The 20,502-nt window shown below is 38.8% G+C and overlaps 1 protein-coding gene, 1 long non-coding RNA gene and 1 pseudogene across 3 annotated transcripts in view; 1 reads left to right on the top strand and 2 right to left on the bottom strand.

Annotated features, from left to right (window-relative positions):
• The first annotated feature begins 3,920 nt into the window (after nt 1-3,920).
• The window catches only part of LOC308685994 (gamma-glutamyl hydrolase-like), a 70,090-nt pseudogene continuing 53,508 nt past the window's right edge, over nt 3,921-20,502 (top strand). Inside the window, exons 1-2 of the transcript XR_014032228.1 lie at nt 3,921-3,942; nt 4,025-4,093. The product of XR_014032228.1 is annotated as a gamma-glutamyl hydrolase-like (transcript). The remainder of the gene's footprint in view (nt 3,943-4,024; nt 4,094-20,502) is intronic.
• On the bottom strand, nt 17,224-17,808 carry LOC308687060. The gene is made up of 3 exons (XR_014029687.1): nt 17,718-17,808; nt 17,458-17,559; nt 17,224-17,361 (listed from the first exon to the last, which is right to left on the bottom strand). It is a non-coding gene; the product is annotated as an uncharacterized lncRNA (long non-coding RNA).
• Nucleotides 18,319-20,473, bottom strand: LOC308685796 (uncharacterized protein; the record flags this gene model as incomplete). The annotated part of the gene is made up of 8 exons (XM_081357798.1): nt 20,459-20,473; nt 20,245-20,354; nt 19,936-20,061; nt 19,679-19,793; nt 19,300-19,362; nt 19,077-19,131; nt 18,722-18,813; nt 18,319-18,402 (listed from the first exon to the last, which is right to left on the bottom strand). Exons 1-8 carry the CDS (start codon nt 20,465-20,467, stop codon nt 18,319-18,321), a joined length of 654 nt encoding a protein of 217 aa, XP_081213924.1. The 5' UTR covers nt 20,468-20,473.

Below are 20,502 nucleotides of genomic sequence, written 5' to 3'. Positions count from 1 at the left end.
TGTAGAAATGAAAGCGTAAATATCAACGTTATAAAATGAAGTAAAATTACTCAACTTTTCTGATACTGCTTTTGTCACAACTTAATTAAATTGTGTTCAATCAACCTAATATGTTAAAAACTGAAGTTTACTTAATTCATTTGAGTGAAAACTACGTGAATCATTTTTGTTGACAACTAACTGGGCAGTGGATCTGTAGTTCCCAGCATGCTTTGCAAGGGACTGCATTAGGAGGGTAAATTTAGGGATTAAAGTGTTATTTTATGTGTTTTTCTGTAAATGGAAAGATGTTGTTAATTAATGTTAGTGTTTAATATTCAGTTATGTTAGAAACTTAGAGAACTTTCTGTAATGTTTTTGAATTTTGTGGTTACCGTTATGCAGAAGAGTGGCGACTGTGTTTAGTTTAGGGCTGTGTACTCTATACATGCATTAATCCTCTTCCGCAGATCTGCGTAAGTAATATTCAATATTGTTCTAAAGCTGTAACACACTAAAAGCTTGCAGTCTTATTTAATGTAGTGCAAACAAACAAAATTTTGACTAATGTTTCGTCAAGTGTTTGTTTACACTGAAAAAAGACTGCAAGCTTTTACTGAACAACAGCGCCCCCTTTTGTCCTAAGTCTGCTGTTGCACTGAAGCTACTGTGTTCTGTGCAGTTTTTAAAGGATGAAACGTGAACTGTATACAATTTTACTTGGTTTCATTGTCATGTTCTTCCCCCCTTAATGCCGTACCTAGAACTTACCGTATCTTACTAACTAGATTTTGGCAACATTCAATAAACATTTATTAGGTAAGTGTTGTCTTTTCTTTTCTTTTCAGCACAAGTTGAGCTAACAGTCTACTTTCTATTTAAAACATTCAATGAAAGCACAATAAAAAAAAGATAATTACAATATTTACTAGATGAGAAAGAGGCAAGAATAGATCAAATATATTTAATATGATTTACAATTCATTGAAATTGAAAAAGTGCTGGTGCTGTACATATTCATGTCGATTGCAAGACACTCTTTTAAAATCTGGCCATCATTTTTAATGGTATTTTAATGTTTACGTAAACAAAAAGTGCATATTGATGCTAATCAATTTGTTATTTGCTGTTTTTCGACATAAAACTTCTTTCTGTAGTATTAGTACTTTTTGAACAGGATTCTGTGATAACCGTGATAATTTTGGTCACTTTAATCATCTCATCATTTCCTCTCTAGTTATGATCAACTATGATAAACTAAAATCAACAATAATTGTGTTTTTACAGTATAATATGCAAAAGTACAATTTTCTATTAAAAAAATATCTACCTCTCACTCTCTCTCACACACACACACACACACACACACACACACATCAGATAATCATATATAGATAGATAGATACTCTAATGATCCCGAGGTAACTATCTATCTAACTTGGATAATGCGTCGTGTAGGTCTTAAAGTTCAATCTTTATGGTCTTAAAATGTCTTAAAAAGGTCTTAAATTTGACTTAGTAAAACCTGCAGAAACGCTGGTATGGGAGTGGGTATAGTCTACAGCATCCTCTGATTCTGAAGCGGTGTCGGTCCGCTGTCCCTGACTCAAACTGCTGCGGTGGGCAGGATCTCTCTCAGCTCTGCAAAGGCTGGCTGTTGCTCCTGGATGGATAACCCTGCTACTTCTGCCGTTCAATACCTTGCCATGCTTTGGATGTGACATGTCAAGATTTTCAGCAGTCCAGCTGGCTATGTTTTGCTTTTCACATTTCTTCCATTGACATGGGATATCAGGACATGGCACTTCAGTTGTGTAATGCTTTCAATGGCAGTAGAGCAGCAGTGTGGCTGCAGGCCTCTCCTAAACCTGCTGCACAAGTGCCGTGGGTTGCAACAATACAGCCATTTCAACTAACACAAACCCAGGGTTTGTATCCGCTGTCCTGGAGCCACTGTGGCAGCGACAAAAGCAGCAGGACTTGTTTCCAGGGGGGCAGCGTTTCATATTTTCTTGAAGCTTCTCCGGGCGCCGCCACTGATTAGCAGACCATCTCCTGCTGTTAGCATTCCATTGACTCCCATTCATTTTGGCGTCACTTTGACAGAGAATAACTTTACATCTGAGGCATTTGAAAACTCCATTTATCCATTATTTATTTCTAAAGAAACATGAAAATGTATAAAAGGCTCCATTTCCTTGTATCTTACGTTATGGCCCCGTAGATGCAGTTTTTGTGAAAATAGGCTAACGATTGCGTCATAGCCACGCGACTCTCTGTCGCACAGTAGAGAGATTACCGTATGGACAGGAGGAGAAGCTCGCGGGCGATCGGGGGGACGTGGAGGCAAAATTACAAAATAATTAATCAGAATACTTAGCAAAAGTTTCTCCTGCTCCAAGCTCATGGACAGCTCCTACTCACACTCTCCGTCTCTGAGGGATTCGGAAGGGAATGATTCAGATTTCTCTCGGCACAGCAACTAGAAGACAGACGGGCTGCTCACGTCACATCTACGTCGTCAAGCTCAGTTTGAGTCCGCGCAGTCGCTCAGCCATCAGGAAGAAGAGTTTCTAATTGACTTCACTTTTCTCCGTTGAAACATATGGGGTCGCTGTGTCCAGTTTATATACTGTCTATGCTTGTTTCTGATAGATCATGCTGCTTGATGTTTTGGACATGATCACAAACAAAATAGTTATAAGCCTCCAGTGACTTATAGGCTCGCAAAGCCTCACCTGCACATGGGCCTGGAGTGTTAATCAGGTAGTTAAAAAGATCAAGATACTGAACAGGGGGCAATTTATTAGCATCAGCAGAATACCAGCCATCATCTAGACTGTATGGATCTGGCATCGAGAGCTTCAGTTTACTAATGCACCTGTTGGAATCAGATTTGTCCAACTGAAGAACATATGCAGAAAGATTAGACATGTGAAAACCTTCTGTCTGTCTCTGATAGCAACCTTCTGCCTTCTCTCTGTCTGGACTGGATTCTCCTGCCTGTCATTGCAGTCACTGCTCTACAGAGCCGATCCTGACCTCCCTGGGGCCCTAAGCAAGATTCTGTTAAGGGGCCCTCCTACCTGACCCCTGACCCCTGACCCCTGAGCCATGTAAACCATTTGCCATTGCCACACAGTCACACCTGGCAATGCTCCCACTACAATCCTCCCTCCTTTAACTAGGCTACTAATGAAAATGTAATTCCTGATATCAGAAGTAGACATATTTTATATTAATATCAAGAATTCACAATTTAAATGGTACAAATTTAATTATTGATATCAAAAATGGCTTGCTTTAATCTTTGTTAGACTACCGACCCTATAGAAGAAATGTCCGGCTAATATCGAACCTAAAACGAACTTTACCGCGCTCGACCAGCGGGAGTGCATTTCACGCATTAGTAATCTCTGGCGTTCGCGGGGAGGAAAGTCTGCGTGAACCCGAGTAGATGCACTTTATGCAGTGAAGACTGTAAAGTGTTTGATAACTTTATTAAATGTCTGTGTATTTCCTCCTACCTGTCAGATCCCCTTAGATGTCATGTGCCCCTGGGCAAGTGACCAGTAGCCCTAATGGTTAATCCGGTTAATCCGGCCCTGCCTTCACCTGCCATGTCTATCGGCTCGCTTTCGGGTTATAGCCTTCTTTCCGCGACTGCACAACTGGGTTAGCCTATAGGTTGCCAGGTTGAGGTGACAAACGGGTTGAAATTGTAGGCTATATGGTGTGTGGATTGTGTGAATATAATGCATTTAATACAACATCTGGCAACTGGTCAACATTAGACAAACAGATTGGTCCGATTATTCATAAAGGAGTTTGGGCCATGCAAATCACGGGAGTTTCCCGGGAGAAATAACAGACCGGGTGGGGTCCGGGAGATAGGGCTAAAAAACGGGAGACACCCGAGAAAAACGGGAGTGTCGACAGGTATGAACGATAGACCAATAATCGGTGAGTTGAAAAGTTGTATTACATACTGTGCATGAGAGTTTTAAACCACTGTATTCTCTTTAAACCTGTTGCCCTTGTCCAGGTGTTCTCGCGCAGGACGTTTAACGCGACGCCTCAGAGAAACGCGTATATCGCGGCATCGTACGTCAAGTTCAACCTGATCTCACAGAATTACGTGAAATGAACACGACCCCTTAACCCCGATTTGCGTGGTGGTGGCACGTAATGTGTTACAATTACGTGTCGGCACCACGAAAACAACACCCATACAAAGTCAATGAGGCTCATTTGTCGTGGTGGACACACGGATTCCCTGGTTAGACAACGTCACAGTGGGCAGCGGTAAATGTTGTTTTCTAGTTTACGAAACGTCCTCCTTTTATAATTTATTGTAGTGTATTACTTCCGATTTTTGTTGTCTAAATAACAGTAAATTGTTTGTGATATAACTATCCATTTATAGATGGAGTTGTTTTAAAGAATGGGCCGAGGCTGTGTTAAATAGATTGTTCCCTTTACTTTATTAAACCATTTACGATATTTTATTCTTTTCAAATGTATTGTCTGTCATAGCAGCGAATATTATTAATTATTATTATTATGAATCAGAAGACTTTCAGTCGTTACCACGGCAACGATACGTCACGTTACGCACGCTTCTTACCCATAATCACTGCGCTTTTACCACTCATTTCTCCCGCCACATGACTACAGTAAGTATCTCAACCCCTCGGGGTGTTTGTTTGTTTGTTAAAAAGCACGTAAAACCTTTGCTGTTATTTCTTTAGTTGTAGCTGGATTTAATCATCCATGGAGTTTAGGTTGAATTTGTTAGTGTTGCATTATCATTTACACGGCTACCCGCCGAAGTAGTTACGTTACGTTAGCTAGCCAGCTAAATGACAGCTGTCCCGTCCCCGGCACAGTAGGAATGTGGCACTTCCACAACAAAAATCAGTTTAAACTCATGTATTTGTCCATGTGTTGTGAGGACATCAATTAACAACGTGTTGTTGCAGTGGTTAAAGTTTTATTTAAAGTGCAAAGTAAATGTCATAAGTGTAACTAAGGAGAATTACCGCAATCGGGGATGGACTAGAATAAAAAAGTGGACCGGGAGTCTTTCCAGAGGATTTGACTGCTCAGTGCGACTCAATGTCAATGACCGTTCATACATACCTGATATAATTAATGCATAATTAACTTGTAATTAACATAATTATCCTGTAACACTTTCGTGCCATACTTTTGTAAGACTTTGCCATTTTAGAAGACACTGAATCATAATTGTTACTTTAGTTATTATGTGTGACATTGAGAAGAGAGAGCAGTAGATATTATGAGAAGCGTTTTATGCAACAGGACAGAAGAAGACCACCTTTTCCATTATTTGTAGGCCTAAATAAAAATAGATTTGTGTTGGTACTTGCTTGTGTCAAGTGAATGTGGTACAAATCTGATATTTGTACAGTAAGGATTGATTTGTATTGTACATAGTGGTTGTGATTGATACATAGTCAGTTAATAAGTACTTTGTCCTAACAATTAAGAAATGATAATTTACTACAAATGCTATTCTAATAATCTTTTGCTTTTTTCTTGTTTTACAGCTATATTGCAACACTTGACTCCACCAACACACACACATATACACACACGCACACAAATCAAACCAACGGCACTTTTAAGAGCCACTCTCTCTCGTTCTCACTTGTCTCTTTCGATCTCTCTCTTTCTGTTATTGTCTCTCTTTTAATCACTCTTTCAATCTATCTATCTCTCTCACTTCCATCTATTTCTGTTCAGAAATGGCTGGAGGGTCACAAAAAAAGACCTGCCCAAACTGCGGGGAAAAAATATATTGTGGACTTAAAATTTGTTCATTTTGCAACCATCCACAACCCCAAAATGTAAGACTCCAAAAAAAGATGGAAAAATTTAAAAGTCAGCAGAAGCAGTGGTTGGCATCTATGAAAAAAAATAAAAATAAGTCCCACGTTCTTGATGATGCTGCCATTCTGGTATGTAGTTTTCCTATCATCTCATTCACCAAAAGTGTTTTATTATTTTCACATAAGCAAATAAATTGACTAGTTTAATAAATTGCCTCACATCCACACTATTAATAAGAATATAATTCATGTTTACTGTTTTTTCCTACTATTATATCTAGGGAGTTGAAACTCATACAAATCCTCACATTTATCTATCCAAAAATTATGTAAAAATTGTTTGTAGATGTTTCCTAGCTTTGATGTAACTTCACACATTCATGCACCGACAGCGGTGTCAGCCATGCAAGGCACCATCCAGCTCGTCGGGAGCAGCTGGGGTTAGGTGGGGCTGGGGTACACCTCGACACTTGATTCAGTGGAACCGGGGATTGAACCACCAATCTTCCGAATTTGTAGACAACCTACATGAGCCACTGCCGTCCCAGTGTAAACTGTAAAATTCAGCTGTAAACTACAGTTTTGTGTATCTAATTGATCTCTCTACCTCTCTGTTCCAGCTTGAGAAGTTGTATGCCCTTGGCATGAAGCCCCTGCTGCTAATTGCCCATCCTCCTAAGGTGGTGACAGGGACGTGCCATACTAAAACAAAACTAATGCTGCCAATGCATGCCCACCTTAGCACATCCGCTAAGAAATGCCTTGATAATGTGGATGCCATCTATAAATTGATGGTTGAAGGTGAGATTGCATTTATTTAACCTTGAAATGCATACGCATGCATGTATTCATTATCTGTTGTACAATTGTTGGTGTTGTCCTGTACATTTCCAAACAGCAAAGACTAGAAATTCTAATCTGGCTGTAGCCTAGCTGCAACCTAGAGCCATTTTAAAAGAGCCTAAACACTCAGCTGGGAAGCTAGCGCAAATGGGAAACAGGACTTCCTGTGGTTTCTTATAAAATAAAAGCCAGGGCCGTATTCATAAAAAATCTTAATGCAAAGAGTAGCTCCTAGTGACAAAATTCTAGGAAAATTCTTAGAAATGTGGGAGTTTAAAGTGGCAGTAAGATGAAGAGGGAGAAGAAATGTGTTGATGGACAGTGAGTTAGCCTATAAGACGCTATAGATTAGATAATGCAGAGATCATGTTTAGTGACCGATCTTATTAAAGACACGCTAACATCTCCGTTACAGCACATAAATGCTATAGCGCCAGATTACGCATGTAATTTCAATGTGAAGGCTTAGAATAGACCCTATACATAAAAATTGTTTTCCTTCGTGGACAACCAACCAATTACAGTCTTCAAAAGATTTTGTCACACATAGCAACGGGGTCAGCCCCGCCTCCTCACTAAGATAAAAGTTTTTGTTTTTTCCTTGCTCAAGAGTTGCTCTCAGAATCACTCTTAAGCTAAGACTCATATGTAAAAGTTTTTAAGCTAAATTAGGAGTTTTCTGAGAGGATTCTTAGAATCTTTAAGAATACGGGCCCAGGACTCTGACTCTATAGTAACGTAGCAATCAGGTTGCATTGCTGTCTCCTTCTCTTTCCTCTGTGTTCTCTCTCCATCATACCGGTCTGTGTGTCTGAGCTACACACACACTTATAGCAGACATATCTTAAAGGCTGACGGTGGCTTCGGCTGTATTCACACAAAATCCGCCAAAGTCGCTCTTTCCAACAGGGTTCTGTGGAGGTGGGTCATGTTTATTTGTGCTTTAGAATGTAACCGAAATGAAACAATCAGAAGACCTTTTATTTCTCTGATTCACTGCTTTGTTCTTGCTAACACTGCTCACTCTCTTTTGGAGCTCGCTCAATCGCCGCTCTCTCTGCATGGGCCAACTTTGAATCATGTGTTTACAAACAGCAAGAGACAATCCTACTAATTTTGCCCTTTAAAACTAACTTGTGTTAATGTTAATGTATTTTTTTAAAACATAGTCAAAGTAAATCTACTACTTGTGCCACTGCGAATAGAGATTGGATGTGCAAAAAAGTACCTAACGGCATGAAAGTCACTGAGACCACAACCGGTGTTGGGCAAGTTACTCAGGGAATTGTTACTCCTCCTGTAAAAGTTATAATATTACTTTACTTATTACAGGGACTTAAAAGTTACTAGTTACATTACTTGTCATGTTACTATATTACTTTTACTATCCCGCGCCCTGCCCTTTGTAAAAAGTGACAGATAACCTGTTTAGTCCACTTATTTTAGAAATGAATCCACTTTACTGGAACAACAATAATTAACATTAGGAGTCGACAATCAGCCAAACTTTACACATTGCTGCCTCTCCGACCAGGTGATGCTAGACAGAGAAGCAATGTGCATATTTAAAAAATAATAAACAGTTTCTCCCAACATCGGTAATAGCTATCTAATGCTATTTAACTAATAGCATATTGATAAGAGCAGGGTGGACTATGTTTTTTTTTTCAAAACATATAACGTTTCCCAACATCACTGGCTGAAATAAAAAATAAAGCAAGTCAACCCCGATTTTTGAACTAATGTTTTTTCTGCACATGTATTAATAAGAGCAGTATTCAGTGTTTTTACAGAAGATTCAACTTTGCTTAATGCCACTCTCCCGACGAGTGCATGCATCACTGGCAGTAGCATCCTACCGGTCAGCACCGGCGTTTGCATATTATATATTATATTTGTGTGTTCTCCATGTCCATTTATAGGTTGGACAAGACTCAACTCAGACCAACTACCTCAAGAAGAGGAGAACTTCGTCCTACATTTGGTGACGTGTGACTTAACCCCTACCACCCATATCCAGTCACCACAACAGGAAACACCAGCCACAGCATCACAAAACCAGGCTCCATCCATTGGCACACCAGCAACCCAGACTACATCCGTCTGCACGTCACCACAGCCGTCTCCTTCCTACCACACATCACCGCACCCTGCTCCATCCATCTACAAACCAGCACTCCAGGGTCCCTCCATCTACAAAGCAGCACACCTGGCTCCATCCATCCAGGAACCAGCACACCTGGCTCTTTCCAACCACACACCAGCACACCTGTCTCCATCCATCCGAGAACCACCACACCTGGCTCCATCCATCCGAGAACCACCACACCTGGCTCCATCCATCCAGGAACCAGCACACCTGGCTCCATCCATCCGAGAACCACCACACCTGGCTCCATCCATCCAGGAACCAACACATCTGTCTCCATCCATCCAGGAACCAACACACCTGGCTCCATCCATCCGAGAACCACCACACCTGGCTCCATCCATCCGAGAACCACCACACCTGGCTCCATCCATCCAGGAACCAACACACCTGTCTCCATCCATCCAGGAACCAACACACCTGTCTCCATCCATCCAGGAACCAACACACCTGTCTCCATCCATCCAGGAACCAACACACCTGTCTCCATCCATCCAGGAACCAACACACCTGGCTCCATCCATCCGAGAACCACCACACCTGGCTCCATCCATCCAGGAAGCAACACACCTGTCTCCATCCATCCAGGAACCAACACTCCTGGCTCCATCCATCCAAGAACCACCACACCTGGCTCCATCCATCCAGGAACCAGCACACCTAGCTCCATCCACCCAGGAACCAACACACCCAGCTCCATCCATCCAGGAACCACCACACCCAGCTCCACCCTTCCATGAACCAGCACACCAGGTCCCAGCTGTGCAGCCACCACTGCAGGGTCCACGGCAACGTAAAAGACCACAAAAAATTAAAGGTGTGTTTTAGTCTATGCACGGCATGTATTGTACAGACATTTTACCCCCGCATAATCGTCATGAAGTTAATGTGATTTTTGTAAACCCTCTAAAAATTATTGATTTATTATGGATCTGATTCAGGATTGCAATTATACTGTATGCCTAGATGCTATATTATTTTATTATTTTTTCTATAAATAGTAATTGAATTGATGGTTGTCTACACATCCCTGTAATTAGAGAGCTGCAAAGTTAAAGTCCCAGTGTAAAGAATACCAGTGTAAAATACATCTGCTCTGTGGCAAGCGATGTAAAATGTAAACAGTCCATTAGGAGACACAACATAAAGAAGGGATGGCAAAGAAACAAAGATTTTGAATAGAACCATGCAGTCTTTGATACTCCTGTGGTTCTCAAATCTCACTAGGAGGAGCTAAATGTGCTAATGACAAACAGTGGAAAAAATGCATAAATGTGTGCATTGTGAATTTATTCCTGCACACAAAATACTACACATATTGTGGACATTGGTGCAAATAATATATTCCTTACAATTACAGATTGCCCTCACAATCGGCTTGAAATGTTCCCAGTCCGTGAAATAATAAAGACAAGGAACAGAAAGGTAGGACAATGACTAACTGGATAACAGTGTTTCCTCTCAATTAGTTAAAGGTATAGCGGAGGATTTTTTATTTCCGGGTGGATTCTCTATACTATTGGTCCTCCTAATTGTCAATCATTCTGGTAAATCAATCAAACTTTTCAAAAAGTGGAGAGGGCGGGACTTATTTAAAATTCGGAAAGATCCTCCGCTATACCTTTAAATAATGCTATTGGCTATTGTCATTTCAAAACCTTAACCAAGTTAAATTTCACTTAAAATGCAGCAACAAATATGTGATTATAAAAACAATGGTTTTATCGCTTTTATTATTTATCCCCCAAAAAAAACAATTATTACCCCTAAAGACACCCACGTCAAGACAAGTCACCTTTTTATATAGCGCTTTTTACAATACAGATTGTATGAAAGCAGCTTCACAGTGATTACTTAATGTTACCTTGACAAAATGCTGTTGTCTAAGTCACAACATTGAGCTGGATATGTAGGCATCCTGTAAATACCTTTAGCTTGAAGTGTCAGTCATGGATCTTATTTGATGACTATTATTCTAAATATGCAGTATATAAACTATGTCAACAATTAATATATTTTCACTCCTACAATGTCTTTGTCTTCCTGCCACAGGGGAGGACAGAACATCTTTATGACTGGCAGCCCTGCACAATGTGGTATGTTAAATAGCTTTTGGTTATGTACGATTACATGCATTTTATTATTGGGCTCTTGGATCTCTCTGTACTGGCAGAGAGTGTACTCTGTACATCCCTGAGCAAGACTCTTAACCCCTAGTTGCTCCAGAGGCGTGCAACATTTGACATAAACAGCAATTGTAAGTCGCTTTGGATAAAAGCGTCGGCTAAATGAATAAAGGTAGTGTAATGTACTGTTTTCATTTGTTGGGATTGTTGACAAGACATTGTCATGGGTAGAGATTATTAAAGAAAAATGATCATGCAAACAGTTTTTGTATGCTGTTTACAATTGTGAGTGTATCCACAGCCATATGAAACCAAAAGTGAAATTCACTATTTAAATGTAACTGCTGCAGTGAGTTTCTGCTGCAAGTCTCTCGAAGAGGAATGCAGTGATTGGAGATGTTGATGGTATAGTCAGAGGAAACATCAGGGTTTCAGGGTTTGACGATTAGTACACTGCGAATGGATACATTTATTTGTGAGTCAGAGGATTTATTTTATTCCACAACATTTTGACCTTTTAAGCTGCTCACCTCGTCCCCACTCTGGAACAACAGATTCTTGATGCTCTGCATTACTCTGCAAAGTATTGTAAAACAGTAAATGTTACATTCATGACAATCAATTCAATGTGTATTATACTAACTAATTCTCCCTCAACTTCCCTCTATTCATTTTTGTTTTTCTCAGTGGAAAGACCTGGCCTCCATCCTGGCAGCCAGCCTGATTCCCATGCAGCTATCCTGCAAATATGCAACATACATTGCAAACATGCATTTTTTCCTTGTTCTTGTTAAGTGTATTTTCTTTACATATTTTGTTGTTGTCCACTTGTATTGTTCCATAACATTGTCATGTTCCATCAGCTAAACAGTTTGTAATGTAATTTGAACTTTAATATTCTTCATGGTTTTTATTCAAGCTTGTTGCAGCCTCTTTTATCTGTATGGATTCAATAAAGTGCAACAGTCAACAACAGACTTAACATTTCTTAAACTTGAAGGACTCCAATATGAATTGTTTTGTTGCCAACAGACCATGGAAAAGTTACAGTTGATTGTATTTTGACTCAGACAAGCTAAACTATGGGCAACAACTGATCCTTTCACAACTACCAAAATGTTCAGTCCACTGATGACACACACAGTTGGAGTGCTTTATTGGGGGACATAGCTCAATATTGAAAAGGACACGGTTTCATTTAAGATTTCATATTAAATAACCTCCGCCACAAATATAAAATTAAACTACATGAGCAACTTCCCATTTTATTCACAGGTTTCGAAATGCCTTAATTTTTGTTATCAATCTTTCAACCTCTTACTAAATTACAGTATCATAATTAACTATGAAATCATTCCATGTCCTTATTTGCATAACATACTGTTTGGACTAACCCTATGTAGCAGTTACTCATCTTGAAGCTGATTGTGTGTTGACAATGTAAAATAACTATTTAATTTTTTGATGGGAATGAAAATGTGCATTTCACAAATGGGACTACACACACACACACACACACACTTCAAATAAGGGAAATTAGATCATCTTAAATAAAGTGCTGTTTGGTACTATATTTGTTGTTCATTTGCCATTTCTGTTATTCACTTCACTGTCATGAACAATACCTAACAAAATAAATGAAGTGTACTATGTGACATTTTCAGATTTGTCTTTTATTATGAAGTTTGACAATCTGTGACAGCGAGTTTGTTATGGATTGTTTTATATCAAGGGGATGGTTGAAAACTTCCAGTTAAACTTTATTTGATAATCAGTAAATCCACAATAAGAATTTAATATGGACATAAATCACATAAGGAGAGTTAATATATGGACATTAGCAAAGTTAATAGCCTATTGAGACTTTGATAAAGGTAATGTATACCTGTATGACAACAAGGAAAAGAGAAAGGAAATTATATATTTACACATTTAGGAGTAATTTGTAGCCTTATATTAGTAAGTTAAGCCTATTACAAACAACGTGAGTACGCACTGTAAATGTTTTAATTTATTATGGGTGTTTTTCAGGTCTGTCCATATATCATTGACCACACACTGATCATATTACTGACCACGTAATTTACATAGCACCTTAATCCTTACTAACAAAATGCAGTATTGTGTAACGTAACAATTTTATTTAAGTCATAGGGGCCGAACAAACATTTTGAAATTCTAATTATACAATATACAAATGCCTAAAGCTCCTAAATTACACTTCCGATGTGTAATTAGGGAGGTACGTTATGTAACTCCAGCCGAGTGTGAACATAATCCCGAAACGCGTGTATATGGGCCTACTTGCTAAAATCGCCTTAATCACCGGTTTGCTTTTTTAAAGTAAACCACATAAATTCATTGTAATATATGCTTCGGCTGCAGTTAAACATTAAGATATTATCATGATATGTGTTTAGAAAACCCTATTTTGCAAACCGGAAGAACTACTGTGACGCTGATTTGTTTTGTTTTCCAGCTCGGAAAATATCCGAAATAAACCTAAATCTTTACTTTTGCATATCACACAACATCTAAATACAGTGTAAGTACTAGTTCGGCTGTACTAGATATTTAATATATTCAGTGCATACATCTTTTTACAACCCTAATCACAGCCTAATGTTTGCAAACAGAAAAAACTACAAATATGGTACTAATTAGTATGAAGTGGCATGGCGCGGCTAGAGGGAATTGTAGTTTAAAAATATATGTCTCAATATATTGAAATTGAGATTTGTAAATAATGATGCAAGAATACACTGATGGGTTAAAGGGGATGGGAATCACATTTGTGTAATACAATTTTAAATACCTTACTGTTAAATAGGTGAAAATCAAGTTTGACCATTTTTGATAGCAAAACCTCTTGGTGACTCTACCCATATGGGTATAGTCATATAGCTGAAGTCAACAGCTATTTATAACAGTTGGTTTCATGTCTGTAGCCCTTTCTGTTCCTGAATGACAAGCTTTCAAACATGCACCAAGGTCAAGGTTCAGAGGTCAATATTTCAAAGCAGGAGCCATTTACAACCTTCAGACTGACATATGTTACTCTCCAGGTCAAGCCCTTTCCAACCATATATTTGGTTTAGTCCTACAACAAAGTTTAAATTTTAACTTTACATGGACACAGCCTTGGCTCAGGCATAGTTTCAGTGAGGACTTTGAGGCCCGACCTCAACTTTTATATATTTTTTAGAAATTTAGTATTATAACAATACTGCACATATGTATGTACCGCAGACAAGCAAAAAACAGACTATTTGGGTGTTTTAGATAGAGTCATGAACTTATGAGCATCAGCATTAATCTAAAAGATGCAATAGGCCCTATGCACAGCTGCACTACTTCCTGAACTTCAGCCAGCTCCTTTGATTCCTGTCTGCCATTATTGGACAAACTGATTAATCCAGGTGTGTCTGACCAACAACAATAATCAGACACACCTGGATTAATCAGTTTGTCCAATAATGGCAGACAGGAAACAAAGGAGCTGGCTGAAGTTCAGGAAGTAGTGCAGCTGTGCATAGGGCCTATTAGGTGTCCAAATAGTACTTTCAAATGATGTCAGTGGTGGATGACGTTTTCAGATCATTTACTTAAGTAAAAGTACTAATAATTTGTTATCATGATATTATTATTCCTCATGTGTTAATGTAAAAGCAGGATTTTACTGTTGTAGTTGGTTGTGGGTGAACAGTTTAGTCTCTGACTGCATGAGATGATTATTTCATTATGGATGAATTTGCTGATTTTTTTTTTTTTTATTAATCGAGAGCCCATAGCCCAAAAGTAACACCTTCACACTGCTTGTTTTGTCAGTCTAAACCTAAAAATGTTTAAAAATATCTATTAAAATAATCTAGATGAAAATCTTCACATTTCTGAAGCTGGAACCATGAAATGTTTTTACATGACATGACTTAAAAAAATAGCTGGCAATTAAAGTTCTGTCGATCAACTAATGCACTAACTGTTCTTGTATAAACTGTTGAGTACCTAATTTATACTCTTCATATTGTTTGTGTGCAAAACTCCACCTTTGTAAAGCAACTAAAGCTGTCAGATAAATGTAGTGAAGTAAAAAGTACAGTATTTCCCTTTGAGATGTAGTGGAGTAGAAGTGCCATGTAAGAGAACAACAGCTTTATCATGCAGTGTAGCTGTGAAAAAAAGTCTGTATCAAGTCACTGCTAATGCAAACTGAACATTTCCTGCTGCAGCATATTAGGTTCACACAACAGACAATTCCATCAAATGGGTTTATTAGAGTGGCACAAAATCACAAAATGAGAGCAAGAAAAATTAAGTTATTCAAAATAATAAAGGAGTTTAAATATTCACACTATTGCATTTCAAAGTGCTTTGCATATAGAATAAAAACAAAATAAAAGAAAGAAGGCCAGGAGTCTGCCTGATTCACTAAATTTGGGGCACCCCTATCTGAGATGGTAGAGATGGAGCAGGTTTGCGGCGCCACTGGACCTTCAATCCAGGGACGTATTCTGCTGGGGTGGTGCTACAACCAGTAATGCCCAGCGGGGCCACGCTTTGCTTGCTCTGTGGTTACCAGTGGTGCATATGTATGCATCACAAGTTACAAAGACATTTCTTTATACAGTTTCACAGGATGTAAGTGAAAATTCTTTGGATTTGTCTGTCTGTCTGTATGTACATTTAGATGATGTCATATGGAAAACATAAAAGAATAACATTTATGGTTTCAATGCTATTTGACTGTATTCAGTATGCTATAACTACAAAAAAACTACAAAATAATATGGGTAGTATATGCAAATTGCATACAAATATAAATCCACTTATATTATGGAAATACCAAAGTACATTCGAATTATACTTGTTAAAATTACAGACTGTCATTGAATCTTCATTAGATTTTTCCATGCAAAGATGACAATTAATTATTTAAAGCAGCAATAAGCAGTTTTGGTTTGAAATCAGCAAGCTCAAATGTTAGAAGAGATAAATAACTCAATGTTTTTCTATTTTTTTTAATAAAAATACATACAGAATCTACAAAAACTTTCCTGTAGATACTTTGGTACAGCTATTTAAAACAAAGGCAAGGCAAGGTTTTTTGTACAAATCTCCAGTTCCTCTGTGTTGTTTGGCAGTGGTCTTTAGGTGTCTTCTTCCTCAGACTCGGGGCTGGTGAAGCCATTGTCATCCCACTCCTCAATGTCCTCCTGTAGGGAAAGGAAATCACATTCCATAGTGGCTATACTGCTGTATGCATTAACAGCCTGTTTGTGTTGACTTCTAAGTGAGTGACCCCTCCGATTGAGGACACTGTTGAGCCCATGTGTAGCATCCTCTGTCAGGTCACCGAAACCTGTAGAGGAATTGTGGGAAAAAATAGAAAGAGAAAGATGACACATCAAACAAAACATGACATTTCTAACTATTTTTGCATTTTACAATGCTGAATTTGCAACTTCAACATTACCTTTTAGTCATTATATTTACTGTATTTACAACTTTTACATTGTGCACACTGGTGCCAAATAGCTGGTAATCTATATTATCTATATTATAGACTATATTATATTACTACAATAATCTATATTATAAATAAATAAATAAATAAATACATGATACTAAAATCTAAAGATCTTGTACATACTACTGGTTTTGATGCACTCCAAAGTCTGTCCTCTGAGTGACTCCACTTCTTGCACTTGCTTCAGAAGGTACTTGATGTGCTGAGACATCTCCTTTACCAGGATGCTCTGCTCCTCCTCCAAGCGTTTCAGCAGCATTACCTGGTCGAAGATAGATCTCTTCAACCTGAAGGTGTTGCCTTTGGTTGGGGAAAGTAATGGAATAGTGGACAAGGAATGTTTATTATTATATTATACAAGTATAACAGAATTATGTTTTCTGAGAAATCTTTTTAGCGACAGCATTGGTTCTGTAGAATATAAACAATTTCAAAATATGAATAAAAGTCACAATAATATAATTTGAATTATATAATTCTCCATTCAAATTGAGAGCTTGTGAAATTGTGATGGTCAAGCATTTTATTTATGATTACTACAGCACACCATTCAATGTTTATGCTCCGTGATTAATATTTCCATATTTTGGTATTCATGATATTTTTTTATTTCAATATATCATCCCATTCCTGTGTTGTTGCATGACAAGTAACAAAAAGGACAGTGGTAAATATGGAAATATGGAATATAGCAATTCATATATATCATACCATCTCCATGTCTCTCCCATGGTAGGATATATCCCTCTGTCAGACTGCAAGCCAACTCCTCGTCAATCGGATCTCCTTCCACTACGGTGTTGTATTGCAAGACCTTTTCACGAAGCTTCTTCTTCAACTCTGTCATTTTCTTTCTCTTTCTTTGTCTTGCCTGGTTGCTATCTGCAAATCGAAATGAAAAGAAAACTGTCATAATCCCAGATTATTATTGTTTTTTTAAAGTCTTATTCGTTTAAATAACTTGATTTGACAACAAACCATGCTGACGATACAGATCTTGCTTCTTGCGCAAAAGGGTTACAGTGATGTTCTCAATGTCAGCCCTTAGCTCTTCAGTACAACCTGGAGTGTAGACTCTCTCTAAATAGGTGATACAAAACAATTGACAAGAGACACAATTAGTGACATTTTCAAAATATAGCCACCTTTTATTATTTGTATAAAGGTACAGTCATTAACAGATGTGTGTGTGTGGGTGTGTATATACACACATACATAGTGTACTTTACATGTTTTACCTGTGACCGCCCATTGTCTAACATCACACACCCACTGCTGTATTGTCTCCTGATCAAGGTTGTGCTGCTCCTTGATGTTGCTAAGGCTGGCAGCTTCCACCTTTGCCCTCTCTGTGATCTTTTAAATAGAAAAAATAACAAAATGTCCGTAAAAAGCTCTATGCACCACCACAATGCAAAATCCACCAATTTTACTTGAGCTTTCGGTACAAGACTTTCATCAGGACAGGTGTAACATTAAATAAGGGTGTACTCACACTAGGTACGGTTGCCATGAACCGGGCCCGAGTACGATTGTCCCCCCTCCCCACTCCCCACTCCCCCACTGGCCTGCACTCACATAGGGTTTCAGCATTCGTGCCGGAGCACGCTTACGTCATTATGGTGTGACGGTTTCGGGATAAACAGGAAGAGCGGCGCATCGCTCTGAGTCCATCGCTCTGTTTACTTTGTGGATAATTTTGAGTCGTTTGGTCCACAGCCCTCTCACAGCCTGTTGTTAAACAGATCTATCGCCTTTGTGGCACGAAAATTTTCACGTAATCGTGCTGCTCGTATGAGGAGGTTTGCGTCACGCGTCCTGTTCCGTGCTCCAGCACGGTTAGCGCTCACACTGCATGCGAACCGCGCCCGAGTCCAACTGAACCGTGCTCTGGCCCACCTCTTCCAACCGGGCCAGGGCCGGCTAATCGAGCCGCGCCCGGGCACGGTTCGGAGCACTCACACTAGTCAAACGAACCGCGCTTTGGTGGTCAAACGCACTCGGGCACGGTTCAAACTGGCTAGTGTGAGTACACCCTAACACATTAAATATCTGTGTATACTAGCAAGCAGACCTCCCCTCAGTTACTTACAATAAAACATGATTATTATCAAAATAGTCGCATATTTTTTTCCGTAACATGATTAAACAATTAATCAACAAATAGTTTCAGATCTAGCTGTAGTTGGTGCATTGAGGGAAAGGGGCAGTGCTTAGGATCTCAATTATAATTTACCCTTACTTTGACATATCTGTGGGCTAACACTTGATGAAGGTTGTCCCTCTTTCTTCTGTTCCAACCCATGGCCTGTCGCGTTAGCATGTTCACTCTTCCTGATGAAAACAATAAGGCACCCACAAGCCAAAAAGTAAGATTTCACATTCAAAAGGCAATAAGAGAAACCCAACAGACATGCCTAAACCCTATCACTAAAAGTTAGTTGAACTGGTAATTACCTTGAAGTAATACAATGATAAATTTAGTAAGAACAGAACAGAGAAACTTTGTTTTTTTTAATTCCCTGTAAAAACACTATTAAGTATTTATTATTATTTATTTAGGCTACCAGAGCGTGTAATGTAAGTGTAACACCAACCAGCTTTTGTCATGTATTTTGTGACAAGTGCTGCCCTGGAGAGAAAGCTGTTCACCTATAAAGAAAATAACTCATTTTTACACAATTAACTCATACATAAAGGATGTACTTTATCCCTCACACCAGGCGTTTTACTTAGATGACAAATAAGTGCCTTTTGGTGTTATGGTTTCTATTAAGACCCTTTGTAGCCATAGTTAAAATACTGACAATAATACCATACCTGCTCCACTTCCTCTCCCACTGTGTTTCCTGCTCCATCTTGGCTTCTGCCACCCCATTTCACCTGCAACACAGAGTGAGAAGTGTTATGTAGCAGTACTTCAGAAGTTTAGATATAACATCATCCAATCAGGCATAACATGCACAAATGTAAAACTAATCCTTTGCATTGAAGATTGCATTAATGCATACAATTATCTCTAAAACATCTCATGACACAAGCTTTTTATTTGGTGGGGAAAAACAAAATCCCTGTCCAACAAATTTGAAAAAGCAGCTGAAAAGCAGTTAGTGAAAGATAACACACAGCACGTTCTATTATCCGACCCATTATTTCCCTATAGCTACAGCCATACCAGACTTAAAGTTATTGCATGTACCTCGCATTTTGCTGTATGGGCTTTGGCATGCATGACGCTCAGGAATGGCCTCATTTCTGTTAATGGCAGAAGCTCTGGTAAACCCTCTGCTACTTTGTTAAGGTAGGGCCAGTACCTAAAAAGCAGGAGCAGCATCATGTGAGTGTAACAAAGATCCATTTTTAATTGAAATCTAAAATGACTAACATCACTGTAAAGCTGAGAAACAAGACATTTTAATCATGGAGTTGGATTTGCAATATGACAATGAGGATTACCTGCATGTAACATCCATACAGAAGAAGGTAACATTTGCCTTCTTTGACATCTCTCTTTGAAGAAACATCGGGTAAGCAAATATTTCTCCACGGTAATGGTTCAGTCCTCGTAAAAGAAACCCATGTCTGATAAATCAGAAGAAAAGTTAGTGGTTAAGAAACAATTGACCCAGTAAGGCCTGGCTTAAGCTCACATCTCTGTCAACTGAGTGCCTATAACAAAATATATGATAAATATAATACTTGGCTACACACACACACACACACACACACACACACACACACACACACACACACACACACACACACCTGCAAACTGCAACTTGAATGCCCTCCTCATCTATCTGAGCACCAGACTTTTTGGACATCTCTCTGCCAGCGGTGAACTTGGCAATACCGCAGACAGCACTGTCATTTGTCTATAAAATCAGTTTATAACACATTTTAAGATACATAAAAACACAAAACTAAAATATCTGTATAACCAACTATTATATAAAAAAAAAAAATCTAATGTTCATACACTTCTCATGTTGCCTCTGACAAGATCAACAAAGGTAGCAACGT

This window comes from Scardinius erythrophthalmus (genome assembly GCF_964197995.2).
Source record: "Scardinius erythrophthalmus genome assembly, chromosome: 2".
Classification (NCBI taxonomy): Eukaryota; Metazoa; Chordata; class Actinopteri; order Cypriniformes; family Leuciscidae; genus Scardinius; species Scardinius erythrophthalmus.
Note: the sequence above shows the minus strand (reverse complement) of the source record. Positions and strands in the feature narration are given on the sequence as shown.